Source organism: Schistocerca gregaria, chromosome 5, assembly GCF_023897955.1.
Source record: "Schistocerca gregaria isolate iqSchGreg1 chromosome 5, iqSchGreg1.2, whole genome shotgun sequence".
In the NCBI taxonomy this organism is placed as follows: Eukaryota; Metazoa; Arthropoda; class Insecta; order Orthoptera; family Acrididae; genus Schistocerca; species Schistocerca gregaria.
This window is the reverse complement of record NC_064924.1, coordinates 186,098,020-186,116,517: the sequence shown is the minus strand read 5'-3', so window position 1 is coordinate 186,116,517 and position 18,498 is coordinate 186,098,020. Positions and strand designations below refer to the sequence as shown.

At 42.1% G+C, this 18,498-nt stretch overlaps 1 protein-coding gene across 1 annotated transcript; it reads right to left on the bottom strand.

Annotated features, from left to right (window-relative positions):
- Positions 1–5,537: 5,537 nt before the first annotated feature.
- On the bottom strand, positions 5,538–12,728 carry LOC126272945 (trypsin delta-like). Its single transcript, XM_049976243.1, has 2 exons — positions 12,310–12,728; positions 5,538–6,134 (listed from the first exon to the last, which is right to left on the bottom strand). Exons 1-2 carry the CDS (start codon positions 12,691–12,693, stop codon positions 5,739–5,741), a joined length of 780 nt encoding a protein of 259 aa, XP_049832200.1. The 5' UTR covers positions 12,694–12,728; the 3' UTR covers positions 5,538–5,738.
- Positions 12,729–18,498: the final 5,770 nt, after the last annotated feature.

The window sequence follows — 18,498 nt, the reverse complement described above, 5'->3', positions numbered from 1 at the left end:
TAGAAAATTCACTTGTTTATAACCTTTTAACTTTTCTTCTCTATTGGAAATTGTTGTTATCCAGACCTTAAGCCTCAGTTCTTCTATGTCTAGTGTGTGGCCTTCAGCCGAGTATTTACGTAAAATTCTTTTTTTAAGTGAGGCCTTCAACTGCGTGTATTCGTTAAAGCAATTTTAATAACTTGTGTTCGGGCTTTCAGCCGTATTGTTTTTGAATCTCTTTAAGGGCATGTGTGATGAAGTGTTTTTAGGAAAATAAAGTTTGTGTGTTTTGTGCAACTAACAGTAACTGATCTTGGCCATTTTCCACAACCATAGCCTGATCCGCTCTGTCCTCCGAAATCAGATTTCTATAGTCAACAGTTTTGTAGCCTTCCTGTCACTACTTGTAACAACATCTACAACCTGACGTGCTAAAAATGCGCACTGAATTCGATGACATAGTCATTAAATATTGCAAAAGTCCCATTCCCAACATACTGTAGAGACGTTCCCTTATGTGGAGACACTCTTGGTTTCTGGTGCCAGGGCGTTCTCGCTTCCCGCACTCGGGTTCCCGGGTTCGATTCCCGGCGGGGTCAGGGATTTTCTCTGCCTCGTGATGACTAGGTGTTGTGTGACGTCCTTAGGTTATTTAGGTTTAATTAGTTCTTAGTTCTAGGGGACTGATGACCGTAGATGTTAAATCCCATAGTGCTCAGAGCCATTTGAACCATTTTTGAATTTGGTGCCAGGATCTATTTGACCCCTTGTGGCTAGGGCTCTCTCCATAAGTGCAGCATCCAACTTATTTGTTGAGTACGACTTTATATACAGTAGTAAGTAGAGGTAGGCTACAGAGTGCCGGCCGCGGTGGCTCTTCAGTCCGGAATCGCGCGCGGCTGCTACGGTCGCAGTTTCGAATCCTGCCTCGGGCATGGATATGTTTGATGTCCTTAGGTTAGTTAGATTTAAGTCAGGGATGGCCACGGTGTGCCAAACCGCACGCGTGTACAGATGTGCCGTCCAGTGCTCGGTCCGCCTCGCCACTACTCGGCTTTCCTCGGTCTTTCGCGGCACTGCTCGGCACGGCGCGACATTAGACCAGCTGTGCGATGCGACATCTTTTGATCCTGCATACGGTGCATTGGTTGATTCGTAGTGGCAGCCATGTTTATTGCTCGCTATTTGTTAGCGATTCGTAGGATGTTTGTAAGTACTGTACGGTGGTTGTTGCAATGGAACACACGCTCACAAAGTGTGACACAACGTCAGAGCCTTCAGAGCTGAATGGGAATTGCAATATTTTTTCGAAGAGAAGGATGAAAGTTCTCAATGTCTATGATGCAGTCTCATACTCGCCGGGCACTGCAAATTTGCAATAGAACGGCATTATAACAGCACACACAAAGGACTTAATGAATTAGTTGGGTTGATAGATCAAACAAGTTGGCTGAATTAAGAACACGTAGTGTTATACGGCGAGACGGACCGAACGTGAGTACCACTTGCAAATTTTTGTGTTTCTGAAGTTTGTATTTGTACATATTTGTCGTTAAAATTCGAATTCAGAGTTCAATCAATTTTTGTTTCCTTTTTTTAGGCTGCAACCGGACGTAGCGACCTGTCTTTAAGAGCAAGCTACAAAATAGCGCTCAAAATTGCAAGTGGTGGTGGTGGTGGTCGTGGTTAGTGTTTAACGTCCCGTCGACAACGAGGTCATTAGAGACGGAGCGAAAGCACGGGTTAGGGAAGGATTTGGCAGGAAATCGGCCGTGCCCCTTCAAAGGAACCATCCCGGCATTTGCCTGAAACGATTTAGGGAAATCACGGAAAACCTAAATCAGGATGGCTGGAGACGAGATTGAACCGTCGTCCTCCCGAATGCGAGTCCAGTGTGCTAACCACTGCGCCTCCTCGCTCGGTAAAACTGCAAGAGCGAATAAGCCTTTCAGTGATGGTGATTTCATCAAGGAGTGTATTGTTGAGGCAGCGGAACTCTTGACGCCACTCGAAGTAAAGAAGTTTAGTGAAATTAGTCTTTCCAGACAGACAATAGCACGCCGCATGGCTGGTATGGCAGCGGATGTCTACAGTCAGTTAATTGATAGTGCCTACAAGTTTATTGCATTCTCGATTGCTTTGTACGAGTCGACCGACATTTCGGACACAGCACAACTAGCGATTTATGTTGGGGGAGTCGACACAAATTTGCACGTGACGGAAGAACTGTTAGATTTACTTCCATTGAAACACACAAGTTGGCCTGAATAGGAAAATGTTAGTTTCTGTCACCACGGATGGAGCGCCAGCAATTCGATGTGCTCAAAATGGGCTTGTAGCATTGTTGCGTAAAAAACTAGGGCGATCGATAAAAGATGTGTACGGAATTCATTGTTTTGTACACCAAGAATCTCTTTGTGCTAAGTATGCAAATTTGGAGCTCGTGATGAAGTTGGTAGTCACTATAGCACATTTTTTGAAGTCGCGTGTCTTACTACACCGTCAGTTTCAACAGTTTCTCATGGAACTGAACGAAGAGTACGGAGATGCTATTTACCACTGGGAAATACGTTGGTTAAGTCGAGGCTCATGCCTCGAAAGATTTTTCAATTTAAGACTCGCTATTGTTGAGTTCCTGAAGGAAAAAGGAAAGCAGAGCCAAAATTACAAGATCCAAAATAGATTGCAGACCTCGCCTTTTTAGTTGATCTGACTGCACACTTGAACGCCCTCAATAAGACTTTGCAAGGTGAGTAGCAGCTTATTTCTGATCTGATGAAAGAAGTGGATGCATTTAATAAGAAACTCGCATTGTGGAAGGAACAACTCGTGAAAATGAATAGCGCCCATTGCTCTACGCTCTCTAAAGTCAGAGAGAACGCAATTTCTGACGAATTCGTTTCTGTGTTGGAGGAACTACAGGCACAATTTCCTTAACGTTTTCAGGACACTGCCAGTGACATCTGTTTTGAACTATTTTCTAGACCCTTTGCCGTTTCAGTTGAATGTACTCCAGTGAATTTGCAAACGGAATTGATCGATCTGCAGTGTATTTCCCGTTTAAAGGACAAATTGTTTTACGTAAAAACTGTCCAGGAATTTTACGAAGGTTTTCCTCGGGAAGAGTTTCTCCGTCTCCACAATGAGGCTGCAAAGTGATATCAGGGTTTGGATCGGTATACGTGTGCGAAAGGTTTATTTCGATTATGAAACTAAATAAGTCAGGATTACGTGGCAATCTGAGTGACGAAAATAAGAGAAACTGTCTGCGTTTGTCCGTGGACCGTCAGTTTGTGCCAGATATGTACTTTTTTATGTCTACAGTGAACGAAAAATAATTAAATTAATGGTGATAATTTTGTTGTATTTGTCATGTGTTTTGTTGAGAATTGTAGTTATTGCAAATTTTGTGCAATAGTTCCAGAATATAAAATTTGCTTGTTTCATATGTAGTTGGAATCACTTATTCCACATCATACTGCATGCTATAGACTACTTTCAGGTCTGTTTCGATATCTCAGATTAAATGTTGTAAGAATTTTACGAGTGACGACGTGAGAAGCACGATATTGTTGGTGTAATGCAGTTTCAAAGCCGGCGTTATTGTTATTTTTCTGTAGGTGTACAAACAGCCAACAAAGATTCAGTATTCCTCAACATGATGTGTTGTACAGAGCTTAATATTATCAAATGTCGTAATATGAAACCAAGCCACATGCTAGCAGGGCGGTGTTCGTTAACGCGAATGCACTGTCGCTTGCGGCGTGTTCGTAGTTCCGCGCATGCGCGCACCGTCAGCTGGTGTGGTAGTGGGGGACGTGTGACGCCAGAAGGGAGCGATCCGCAGGCGTGTGAAACCTAGGCAGGCGTGCATGCACGCGTGCCGCGTTCTTGGCCGTCCCTGATTTAAGTAGTTCTAAGTCTAGGGGGCTGATGACCTCAGATGTTTAGTCCCATAGTGCTTAGAGCCACTAGAACCATTTGAGCCACAGAGTGGTGTGGCAGCTTTCGTCATAGGTCAGCTGGACAGTGTCATAAATTATTATTGAACTAGTAGCATAGCAAACAGAATATTTATTAACTTGTGCTTCTCCGAATGTACAAATGAATGAGCAAGAACCAGAATCCAGCTGTCACAATGTCCACGAGGAGAAGTCTATTTGTATTAAACCACAAACGGAGAAGACGGGGCGTAGCGTCTACATACTCGTAGCATCACGTTGCGAAATGACTCCGAGCGCGAATGGGCTGGGTCGCTGCCGCCGGCCATCCTGTACTGCCGCAGCAGGTGGCACTCCTACTACATAACTGCTGGAGGTGTGGCTCAGCAGGCTCGCATGATTATGTACGCTAGATCCCATGCCACTGCTATCTGCGTCTTACATGAACCATCTATTTTACTGCTATGACGCCCTTGCTGTGGTGTCGATACATGACACTATCTGGGTCACACTGCACTGTGATTGTAACAAAATTTAAAATTGGAATAACGGGTAAGCTATGAGAATCCTAGTGTTTTGAACTTTTCATATTAGTAAAGTACAAAGCATGTTCCACCTCTCTAATCGCCTTTCATCAGCAAAGATCAGTCCACAGTTCGGCTCTCTTGACACAGCCAGATACAACGAAAGCCCAAAATACCTGGGAGTCACTCTGGACAGAACTTTAACATACAAAAAACACCTTTGCAACCTGGCCAAAAGATACAAACACGAGTGAACCTTGTGAGAAAACTGGCAGGCAGTACACGGGGAGCAACCACATCAGTCCTCCGAGGATCATCCGTAACACTGGTATACTCTGCAGCAGAATACTGTGCACCAATTTTGCTCCGAAGCACCTACGGAGTGAAAGTAGATGTCCAACGAAACTTAGTTATAACAGTAATTAGTGGTACAGTCCGGTCTACACCTAGTTGCTGGCTACCACTGCTTTCAAGCATCTGTCCACCAGACCTCCGGCTGCTCTTTACAACCTCTGTCAGCAAGTTCCTGAAAACAACTCGATCCCTCTTCATGACAATATACTTTCACTGCGCAGGAGACGCCTCAAATCTAAAAGACCAGCATATGAAATTGGAGTCCAAATGCTATCCACAGGATTCGACCAGGACGTAGAGTGCAAACGTGAGTGGCAAGCTACAAGAACCAGAAACCACGAACTTGTAGACAATCCATCATTTCCAGTTCCAGGCTTCCACCTACCAAGCGAGGTGTGGGTGCAGTTAAACAGATATCGGACTGAAGATGGTATGTGCATATACAACATGCACAAGTGGGGCTTTCCAAGTGACAGTGTGTGTGATGTGGTGACACCCAAACAACGAGCCACATTGTGAATGAATGTCCAATAAGACGCTTCCCTGGTGGCACTGAGAAGCTGCATCAAGCATCCCACGAGACACTCCGCTGGATCGAGTCCATCAACATCCGAAATCCGAATGTAGTCTGAGCCATTTAAAACTTGTGTACTGTATATAATTTTACATATATATATATATATATATATATATATATATATATATATATATATATATATATTCATTAACGCCGGTATATAGCGAAAATGGTTATTACTCGTTTATTTCTCCACGTATATAGCGAAAATGGTTATTACTCATTTATTTCTCAACGTAATAAATTTGTCAAAGGTTTGGTTTATCGAGAATTATTGTTTCATTTCAATTGTGTTTGTCAGAGAAAAACTCAGGACGTACAGCTTCGCATAGTGTTGTTTGGATTGGTCCGCTATGGCTGTCAGATGCCAGTGACCCCAGTAATCCAGGAGCGCAAATTTCCCACGTTGGCGTAGACGGCGCCCCCATGGAGACAATAACCACTCATCCACGACGCGATGCCCAGCTGCGTCGTGCCGCTCACCAGAGGACCACCAGAGTCCCCGTAGCACACGCTCTCGCCCGACTCTCCAGCGCACAGCATGCGTGGCGTCACTTCACGTGTCGTGGTCGGGAAGTCACACGCGGACCGGTCCCTGACAACGATGTCCACTTTTCTCAAGACGCTAGGTTGGTACTCCGTTTCAGTTTGTCCCCAGCCGGTCACTGTGACTGCGACTCCGGCTGGCGGGTCGTATCCATCCTCTGGAAGGTTCACAATTGCCACGTTGGGACCCAGTGGAAATGAACCGTTCACCTGAAAATTAAAAGTCAGGTAGACTGAGGTAAGACAAGAGTATTTTTGTAAAATTTTTAGGTTTAAAGAAAGCTTGTAACACTGTGAAACAGTATAGCTATATGACACTGTATGAACATTAAGGTGGCAGAAAGACATGGGATAGCCATATGCACATCTACAGATGGCGTTAAAACATCGTACACAAGGTACAAAAGGGTAGCGCTGTCGTCTGTATTCAGGTGATTCTCGTTTCCGGCTTGAGTTAACAGACTGTGAATGCGAAATCGAAGGTGGAACTAAATGCAAGGGACATTCCAGTTCGGAAACCTTCAGGGATTTCAATACTCCGAGATTCACAATGCCAAGAGTTTGCCGAGGATATCACACACGGGCAACGCAGTGGCCGACGGCCTTCACTTAACGACCGAGAGCAGAGCATTTGCGTAGAGCTGTCAGTGCAAACACACAAGCAGCAATGAATAACAGCACAAATCAATGTGGGACGTACGACGAATGTATGCTTTCTGAGAGTGAGGAGAATTTTGACGGTAACGGACTGTGGCAGCAGATGGCCGACGCGAGTGGGTTTGCTCCTCTCCTGAGCTCGTGACTATATCGCTTGGACTCTTCGCGACTGTAAGACCGAGGCTTGGTAAAATCAATTTAGATTTCAGTTGGTGGGAACCGACGGTAGGGTTCGATTTTGGCTCAAATCCCATGAAGCCATGGACCCTAATTGTCAACAAGGCATTGTTAAAACTGGTGGTGGCTCCATAATGGTGTGGGCTTCGTTCACATGGAATGGTCTGCGTCCTGTGGTTCAATCATGTTTATGTTCATATACTCGGACAACATTTGCAGCCACTGATGGACTTCATGTTCCCGAACAACGGTGGAATATTCAAGGACGACATTGCTCCTCGGCACCGGGCCATAATTGTTCGCGATTGAACCGAAGATCATTGTGGATAATTCGAGTGACTGAGCGATGTGACGCAGTGCTTAGCACACTGGCCTCTCGTTCAGGAGGACAAAGGTTCACACCCCCCCCGCGCGAGCTTCCGTATTTACGTTGTCTGTGATCTCACTAAATTGCTTCAGAGAAAAATAGGGATGGTTCCTTTGAAAGGGTCACCCGACTTCTTCTCTCATCCTTTACCTGATGGGACCGTTGATCTCGCTGTTTGGTCTCCTCCTTCCAATTCAACCAACCAACCGACCAACCAAATCAAGCTAATTATTTGGCCACCCAGATCAACCAATATCAGTCCCATCGAAATTTATAAAACATAACCGAGAGGTAATTTCGTGCACAAAATCCTGCAGCAGCAACTCTTTCGCTATTACGGACGCCTACGGAGGCAGCATAGCTCAGTATTTCTGCAGGAGACTTCCAAGGGCTTGAGTCCAAGCCACAGCGAGTTGCTGCACTAAGCAGAGAATAAGGGGGGCCGGCACGATATTAGGAGGTTCCCTATGGTCTTTGTCACCTTAGTGTATACTACAGGAAACGATACGAAACCCAAATGGTAGAAACTATTTGTTTCTACATGTGAATCGTAATGAAAATGAAATAAGGTGTTGTTTGTGTGGGGGTAACTTCTCTTGAATATTATATGTTTCCAAATATCGTAATATATGATGGGGAACATCAGTGATTAAACACCAGCATAATAACACATTTTACATCAAACTTCCCGACCGAGACTCGAACTCGAAGCAGGAGAGCTTCTGTAAAGTTTGGAAGGGAGGAGACGAGATACTGGCAGGAGTAAAGCTGTGAGGACCGGGCGTGAGTCGTGCTTTGGTAGCTCAGATGGTAGAACGCTTGCCCGCGAAAGGCAAAGGTCCCGATTTCGAGTCTCGGTCAAGCAGACAGTTTTAATCTGCCAGGAAGTTTCATATCAGCGCACACTCCGCTGCAGAGTGAAAATCTCATTCTGGAAACATTTTATACCACTTTATGATCTAAAAATTTGTATTGATAAGAACAACTGAGATATTTTCCTGAGGAAGTGACCGTAGGTATATGTGCCGTTTACGGGAAATTTTTTCTAAATTAATCATCGGGTTGTGTAGAATATTGTACCATGTTTTTGTTTGGTTATCGCAATGCTAGAGGTCAGGACAGCGTTTCCTTGATGCGTGTGCCCGCAGCGCCTCCAGTTTAAAGCAGCGAGTGCTTATTTGAAAGTCAGCTTTCTCGCAGCGTCGACAGTCAGTGTTGTGTTAACGTTACGAAGAAAGCTGTTTAGAGGTTGTGCAAAAGTAAAGAGTAATAATGGGTTGGAATCGACGACAGCCTTATGACAATTCTAGAACGAAGAAAGAAGACAGGAAAACAAAAGGGCGGGGAAGTGACAGCTACATTTCCGTCGCTGGTGCTGGCATGAAAGAAAACACATTTTGAGTTATGTGATCCTGTAGTCAAGAAGAGTTACTTGCAACTAGGCCGTAATAAGAAAGCAGAGTTCCTTGGTAGTTTGTATGAATATCAAGGTAAAGCAATACAAGATGCAGTCTTAAATAAATGTATGGTGAAGAAATGTAGTACGCCCAACAAGCATCTGATGGTATATCCAAAGAGCTTCAAAAAGATACCTGGGAATATTTGCTATGTATTTCTGGCACTAAGTTGAAAGTCTGTTGTGATAACATATAACGCCAGTATCAGATACTACGAATCGTATTGTAACAGACGTATTCGGCTTCTGTTATTGCACTATACAACTGCTACTACCAGTCGTTTAGAGTTCAGTAAAATATTAATGAAGTCAGTATGGATTTTTTTCTTTTTCTGTTTTTTGTTTCTCTTTTCCCTGTTATCTTGGCTTACTTGGGATGGTAATTATTTTGTATATACAGGTACAGTGTAATGCGTTGCATAGAATCAAGGTTGTAATTTATTGTGTAATCTTAATGCCACGTGTATGTAACTTCCTTGCAAATTGGGAAGCTTCGGCTCATTAGGATAGTTATTATCTGTGAAGAGACAGTTGAGGAGTGATTGTGTGATGTTACTTGGCAACGACAGATAAACTGAACATTACGAGTGAAATTGTCTTCGACTGAGGCAGTGGCCTGTCTATGGTCTGGTCTGGTAAGCTCAAAACTGCAGTGGAATCTGTGAGAGGGTCGAACCCCTAAACGGTTTAATTTTGCTGAAGTAAAAATAAGCGGGCGATCAGCGCCCTGGGGTTGGTGCTCGAATGCCCGTCCATTGTAGTTTTCTTGAAATCAGCGTTCTTCGTATTAAAATAACTGTATTGGCCTCTACCGTTCTCCTTTTCGACTACTAAGGTTTTATTTAATGTGTAGCCTCACGGACTGGCGATCGGTGGAACATCGGAACGGCAGCACCAGAGATGTTGCAGCAGTTGTCTCGGGCAGGAAGCTGCTCACCGCACATCACTGCAATCAAACACTGTTGACTATCAACAGACATTTCATTGTTGCGGAGCATCAATACAAATAGTCTCCTATAGACAAATAATACTAAAGTGTGGTACATAGTTTCATGTCAAGTTTTAAGTTATCGTTTAATGTTTGCCTTCACTAACACCAAGTTAAACTTACATTCGTACCATTAAGGAAAATTCCAGTGTCAGAAAATAACGTAGTAGTCTCATAATAATATGTGTTGTCCTAACGGTTGTAATTAAACTATACATCATGAAGTGTAGCAATTCCACTGTAGACCATATACGTTTGTGTGGGTTGTTACCAATCAAGCAACGTTACTGTAAATGACTGAAGCTTGGGTGACACATCTGCACAGGGACTACTATCAATTGCTTACTCATTATTCGTAAGGCGTTTGTGTTTTCTCTTCTGCTGTCCTTTAGTAGCACTTCTTTAACAAAATGTAACCATAGTATTGCATACGCCACATATCATATATTATAGTCTGTGTGTGTAATAACATTCAGGAGAAATACTTTAATCTGATTTCTTAAATAATTTTGCTCTTAGATAAGCGTGGTTTCATTACCGACAAATAGTTTGTTCCAGAATATGTATTTTACATTTTGAACCTCCCCCTGAATTATGGTGTTTTTTCCTCTGTTTTCCGATTTAATATCGTTTAACATTTTGTAGCACTGCTATTGAGAATTCCCTATAGTCAGCTAAAAAGTACTTCACAACAACCCAGCTATCTAAGGGCTGCCGTTGATCACGTGATCAACAGTGGCGCCCTCTGTACTGCCTATATAATCAGCGCTTCCTCGAGTTCTCTTCGCACTTCGCCGCTTTACCTCCGTGGATTTCTCCCGCAGTCGAAGACGAAACGTCAGGAGTGAGATTTTATACTTCGACCACGGCCTATCAGCCCGGAAGTTTTAAGTGAAGACAATACCGGCCGTGAAAGCTTACATTGTATAGTGTGTGTAACTGTTAGCAAAAGTTTTAATACCCAAAATCAAGTGATGTAATATAGCAAAGAATAATGAACATTTACAAAAGAATTAAAGATTTCTTTACGTAGTCAGACCAGAGAATGAAAATAATATATTGTGTATAATTAGCACTGATAGAAAATTCCACAACAGGATTAACTTCGCTTTATTATTCATCACTCCGTAGGCTATTTTACCCAGTATTATTTGAAATCAAACTTGTATTGATACATTGCTGGAAATTCTCTCATAGATATTCATCTGAAATTCTTGTTATTTACCTGCGTAAATCGTAACGTAACGTAATACACGAAATAAAAATAAAGCAGTGGGGGAAACAGAATAGTTTCTTAAAGCGAAATAGATGAATGTGTTGAAGCGGAAGATGTATGAGACAGGCGAAATACACTCAGACTTCAAGAAGAATATAATTATTCCAATCCCAAAGAAAGCAGGTGTTCACAGATGTGAAAATTACCGAACTATCAGTTTAATAAGTCACAGCTGCAAAATACCAACTCGAATTCTTTACAGACGAATGGAAAAACTGGTAGAAGCCGTCGTCGGGGAAGACCAGTTTGGATTCCGCTGAAATCTTGGAACACGTGAGGCAGTACTGACCCTACGACTTATCTTAGAAAATAGATTAAGGAAACGCAAACCTACGTTTCTAGCATTTGTAGACTTGGAGAAGGCTTTTGGCAATGTTGACTGGAATACTCTCTTTCAAACTTTAAAGATGGCAGGGGTAAAATACAGGGAGCGAAAGGCTATTTACAATTTGTACAGGAACCAGATGGCAGTTACACGAGTCGAGGGGTATGAAAGGGAAGCAGTGGTTGGGAAGGGAGTGAGACAGGGTTGTAGCCTCTTCCCGATGTTACTCAATCTGTATATTGAGTGAACAGTAAAGAAAAAAAAAGAAAAGTTCGGAGTAGGAATTAAAATCCATGGAGAAGAAATAAAAACTTTGAGGTTCGCCGATGACATTGTAATTCTGTCAGAGACAGCAAAGCACCTGGAAGAGCAGTTGAACGGAATGGACAGTGTCTTGAAAGAAGGATATAAGATGAACATCAACAAAAGCAAAACGAGGATAATGGAATGTAGTCGAATTAATTCGGGTGATGTTGAGGGAATTAGATTAGGAAATGAGACACTTAAAGCAGTAAAGGAGTTTTGCTATTTGGGGAGCAAAATAACTGATGATGGTCGAAGTAGAGAGGATATAAAATGTAGACTGGCAATAGTAAGGAAAGTGTCTCTGAAGAAGAGAATTTGTTAACACCGAGTACAGATTTAAGTGTCTGGAAGTCGTTTCTGAAAGTATTTGTATGGAGTATAGCCATGTATGGAAGTGAAACAAGGACGATAAATAGTTAGAAGAGAATAGAAGCTTTTGAAATGTGGTCCTACAGGAGAATGCTGAATATTAGATGAGTAGATCACATAACTAATGAGGAGGTTTTGAATAGAACTGGGGAAAAGAGGAGTTTGTGGCACAACGTGACAAGAAGAAGGCACCGCTTGGTAGGACATGTTCTGGGACATCAAGGGATCACCAATTTGGTACTGGAGGGCAGCGTAAAGGGTAAAAATCGTAAAGTCAGACCAAGAGATGAATACACTAAGCAGATTCGGAAGGATGTGAGCTGCAGTAGGTACTGGGAGATGAAGAAGCTCGCACAGGACAGTTTATCATGGAGAGCAGCATCTAACCAGTCTCAGGACTGAAGACAACAACAACAACAACAACAACAACAACTGAAACGCACGTTTTGCCACTGACCACTCACCCGCATGACTGCGATGTCGTAGTCGCCAGAAATGCTGTCGTGCTGTTCGTGTACGTAGACCTCGGCCACGTCCAGTATGACGCCCCCACTGCTACGGATGGAGGACCCGGCGCGCACTCTGTACAGCGCCTCGTACGGTGCTCTGTAAGAGCTGACGCAGTGGGCGGCAGTCAGGGCCCACTCGGTTCCGATTATGGAGGCGCCGCACTGCTGGTATCCGGCATACTTCAGGGCCAGCATCCACGGGTAGTCCTCAATGGTGGCTTCGGAGCCGCCTATGATGCGGCCGTGGGCTCGCGTTCGCGGCCGCACCGCATGTGGCTCCACCAGCTGCAGCTGCACAGCCAGCAGCAGGCACACCACGGCCACCTGGATGCCTGCCATAGCGGGTCTCGCGTCTCAGTGAATGAGCTGGTCACATTTATAACACGTCTACCTACTCTCGCCGTACTGTTATCTTCGTCCGCCAAGTAGATCGGACAGGACTGCCGTCATGACGATACAGCCTTTTTATCTCTCTGCGAAAGGTGTCGAAATTTTGCAACTCAGGAAGTATGTACTTATCTTAGATGACAATAAGAAGTTTCGAAAACGCTTGATAATTACTGTGATATTCTCAGTTATAAACAGTGCCCAGCCACTTTCGTGTTGCAACATTGCGGTGGTTCCAGTGTGAGAGTGTGTGATTACGACATGGAATCATCACCAACTCTGCTTCATATTTTAAGGGAAAAAAAGCAGACTAGCAAGAAATCTGCCCCATAAATCGATCCCGAAAGAAGTTCTTTGTTATAATTCCGACATTATTCAGTTATGAACTTCTGAATGAAGAGTTTTTATATTTTGCGCGCATCTTATGTTTAAATGTTCTAATGTGTGCGGAAACTTATGGGACTTATCTTCTAAGGTCATCAGTCCTAAAGCTTACACACTACTTAACCTAAACTGTCCTAAGGAGTGCTCGAGGAAGGATTCGAATCTCCGCCGGGACCAGCCGCACAGTCCATGACTGCAGCGCCCCAGACCTCTCGGCTAATACCGCGCGGCTCTGACATCACCAACTTCGCTCCACTGCAGCTTCCTAATGTGAGAGCGGGGAGCACTGTACAGCAAAGTTAGTAAGATATTTGTGAAATACTGGTATGAGATTGGTAACATGCTTTGTTCACTATGTCAAAGTGGGCGGTTGACAATTTTCAGCTTCTAAGAGAGACCTCTTTACTTTTAGCATTTTGGACAAATCCTAGTGTCCGATACTACTCGTCGGCTGTGACCAGTGACGTCATACCGAAGGCACAGATGCTGTAGAGAGGCAGTCTATGAAAGGAACGAGTCATATTCGTAAACAAACGAATGCAGCATGCGATAAAATTACACTCACATCTAAGGCGATTATTATTTACGCACGAATTACAACGAAACGTGTTGAAGATAGGAAAAGAAATAAGAACAAGGATGGATAAAAAATTATGTCTGACTAGAATTATTATCACCATTTATGCCTATAGAGGTTGCACAGAGCAGAGATCTGTTAAATCTTGCTATTATAAAATAGCCGTAATTTTAATATTAGTTATTAATTCAAACAGGAAAAGCGCTGGCAAATTATGGTTTTGGGAGGGGAGAAAGTAAATTACAAAAGAACACCAAAAAATAAAGCGAATAATAAGAAACACGAATAAACAACCAACATGCAAAATAAACAGTGACAGATACAGTAGTAATGAAAATCCATAAGAAGTAACAAATATTGGAATCGATAACTACAATTGACATACATATGAGGTCACTTCTAGTTACTGATACCAATATTAAAAGCTTTTAAGTTTACGTCCAGAGAGCAGTTTCGGTTGCAGAAATGGTACATTTAACACTCGTCAAGGGAAAACGATCTATTTAATTAACCATCGAACAATTGGAATCGGTAACTAGAGTTGACGTATATAGGAGGTTCATCCTAATTACCGATTCCCAAGTTGGCAGCTGTTTCGCAGTAGTTCATAATACATTTACAAGGGGACACATCTCTGAAAAAACTGATCCAGTTAATAAAGTATCTAATAGCTGGAGCTAGTATTGACCTATATAGGTAGTCACTTCTAGTCACCGATCCCAATTATAATGACTTGTTCGCGGTAGTTCGTAGAGCAAGTAGTACTACGGAAGTCCCATCACATGTCGGTGCACAATCCTGCTCCAAAAACGTCCTAAATAAAGAACGATAGAATGGATGCAGCCTGTGACTAGAATTGACCTATGTGGGAGGTCAGTTCTAGTTACCAATTTCAACTGTTCAATCACACAATGGTGGGAATCGGAAACTTGAATTGATCGACATTTGGAAAAACGATGTGCATAACGAACCATGCACTGTTTAGGAACGGTAACTCCAATTGACCTGTATACCTAAATTCAGTTACCAGTTCCACCCTTTCCATGGTAAATGATATATCAATATAGGTCAACTGTAGTTGCCGATTTCACAAATCATTATTTTTCAATGTTTTTGCAGTAATTATGTACAATGTCATATTGTAGGACTTTTATTTCACTGTTACTTTCTGTACTAGTGCAATAAATAAATTATTTGCCACGGAAGTTCAGAGAGGAAAGAAGCAACGTAAATCCTGAAAGAAACCACTGTAAACAAACGTTGTAAAAACGCAGAACTTGCATAAATTGTCCTATGTAGAACAAATCCTCTAATATGTTTGAAAGAACATTATTGTACAAAGTATCCAAAGTAATAATGAAAAAATTTCCAAAACCGAATATCTTTATCAACATTCACACTCAAAAAAATAAAACGCCAAATTAACAGAGCGTTGGAACCGATAATCTTATTACACGTAACTCAGACGAGCTACAATAGATCGAAACGCTAGTCGATAAAATTTGTACCTCAGGAATGAAAGTGAAATTCACAGAAGTACAGAAAAACATCGAAATGGAAGACATAACACTGGCTACATGAAAAGAAACTTACCACAGGTGAATTTCCAAAGGAGTGCACGATCGAGGATGACAAGGAGAACAAAACAAGGAAGTAACAGTAAATAACAATATTAGGCAGTCAAACTATAATTAAGTATGCAAAAGCCAGAAAAACAAAAAAAACTAATAAAAAATAGAACCGGCGGTATCATCGCCACATGTTCGACGCCTTTGAAGGCCAAGCGCAACCTTCCCGCGCCGGTACTTCAGTGTGGCGCGACAAGCGACACTGAAGTGTTGCCCTCTGGTCACTGCGACGAGGGGCGGCTGGAGCGAGCTACGTGGAGAAGGGTTGCAACCAGAGAGCGAGACGTAGGAGCGGAGCCCCAGACTATGTCACCGGCTACACGACGTGTTCTGCAGAGAAGACGCCTTTGGTCGGTATCGGTGACACCGAGCATAGTACCAGTCATAAACCTTTTGAGTTATACTGAGCTGTGATGATTGGAACGGTCGTCGCCCAGGGGTCTGAATACTAGGCGAGTTGTATGTGGCTCAGAATCTGCGGGACGTGGAGTTCGGAACCTTGTCATCCTATTCATTTGTCCTGCATTTAGATGGTTATTTTCGTGTCCCATCCAGAGACCAATTCTGATTGTTGTGTTTTCTTTTTTAACAGTTTGCGTTGATCAAGGATAGACGAATGAGGAACTGCAGTAATTTTGACAGGAGAGTGCATGTGTTGTATTGACTTCTGGTTGTAAAGTTTTTCCTGGTCAAGATTAAGCATTACAGCTTCATTGTAAAATTTCTTTGACGTTTCTTTAAAACAATTATTTGGTGTATTCAAGAGTTTGGATGGTCATTACAATAAAATTACGATTATAACTGTTGTATTATGCCTACCCCCTTACCTACAGCCCTTCCACGTAATACTCTGTAACAATAATACCGCCAGGCACTAAAGACGCACCAACTAAATCAGTTCTTCCTCTCTACCCACCACCAACCAGTCAAATTTTTAAAATAAGAGACAAATGATGTCACCAATTAATCACATAACCCAACAGGCACAAGACACAACAACCAACCCCTCTCCCAACCATTGTACCCAAAGAGTATTAAAACGACAGAAGAACCTCCCCCCAGTGAAACCAGAAAAGTACCAAACTCAAAGGCAATTAAAAAAAAATAGAAAACAACAAAAATATGAAATCCACCCACAATTGACGCATAAAACGAAACGTATACATTTTTATGACTATTTTCATAAATGCTATAAATACGTAAGTTATAGGAATACTCTTCCTCCAACAGTATTTATCGAAATGACCTAGCAACACTGAAGCCCTCTGTCCCCGCCTGACAAGAGATTTTACACCCACCCCCCCCCCCCCCCCCCCCCTCTCCCCCAATACCCCTCGATGGTACTGGTTCTTTCACCCAGCCTGTAATCTTTGAAATGAATATTGTGATTTACAACCAAATGATAACTTTTGTCCCAACCCCTTGCAGGAAAGAAACAGAACCGACATTACTGTTGAACCTTGTACCACACATTCTTCAATTAAAGATGTTAACACTTCTTTCTTACGACTTGGAAGACCCTAAATACATCTGCACAATCCCCTCCAGAATTTATTACTCCAAAGATAAAAAACCCCAACAACCTCATGCCTCCTTTCATGCTGTCTCTTTCCAAAATGTGACTCGTATATTTCAACTGTACCAACTGAAAGGAACAACTGAGTCACGTGACTCGGGGCAGCATGCTAAACGCGTTAGAGCAGGCCGAATCTTTGTCATTACGTGCTATGCGAAGTGGAACTGACGGTTTTTCTGATTTCTACATGATATCAGGTTGATTTTAACAATAAAATGACTTGTCTTATTACTTATATACGTCACGTAGTAATTCAGTTAAACTGTTTTTCCGAAATTTCTAATATATTAATTAAGCACTATAGACTCGTAATGAAATGACATAAACTCGGCTTCGTGCTCCGAGTCGCGTGTTAAGATGTTGGTTTCAGCCAAATGACGTCATGCGTAATCTATGTTACCTATGGTCTATCGATAAAGCAATGGATCATACTCGTAAAGAAACTAATGTAGCATGTGATAAAATTACAATCACATTTGACGTAGCTATTTACTTAGCAATCAATTGTATCGAAACGAATTGAAGATACCTAAAAATAAGAACAATAATCTAAAATAAATTTTCGTGTGTGATGAGAAGTGTACTCGTAATTTATACGAGTGTAAAAGCCCAGAGAATATTTAAATTGCGATAAACAAAAGTGTTTGGTGAAATCCTAGTAAAGTAATTAGAACTGACCTTCAATATATGTCAGTTCTAGTCACCCATTCCAATATTAGTAACTTTTCCGCAGCAGTTCAGAGAACAATTAAAAGTACAGAAATCCTGTTAGCCTCCATTTTAGTGCACACACCTGCTGAAAAAACTATGTGCTGAATGAAGCAGCAAATGTGATTCTTGTGTTTCTCTCGGCGTATTTGATAATAAAAATAGTGTCGTTGGACACTATGGACCGGCAGTACACCCGTGGATATTTTGATTAAGCAAAAAATGGTTTGGATCGGTAAGTAGAGCTGACCTATATTGAAGGTCAGTTCTATTTAGCGAATCCAATAATTGGATGGCTCATGATTTTGGACATTTTTGCAGTAAATCTGTGGGCTACTACTACGAGAAAGCAACAAATATTGTTGGTAGAGATTCCAAAATTTTCTCTTTTTCCATAGTAGTGAAGAGAGTAATACAAAATGTAGAAATAATGTGACACTTAAGTGCACACACTAGTTGTTGAAACGGCCTAAATAACAAACTGTTGAATGGTTGGAATCGGTAATTAGAATTAACCTGTATACGTAAGTTCTAGTTAACGATTCCAATATTATTAATTTTTCCGCAGAAGTTTAGAGAGGAGTTAGAAACGCAGAAGTCTTATTACATTCAGTGCTCACACCGTCTGGAAAACGAAGTAAATAAAGCACCATGGAGTGGTTGGAATCGGTAACGAGAATTAACGTATATATCTTAATTTTAGAAACCAGTTCCCACATTTGTTACACCCTACTTTTTGTGAATTTTCCTCACTTGTGTACTAGTCCCGTCAAATTCAATAATTATTATTAAAAATTAAAGTTTTTGTACAATATTATGAGGTCATCATGTGTTATAGTGTAATGGATTTATAGGTTCTCTGTACTTTTCTTACTCGAATAAAT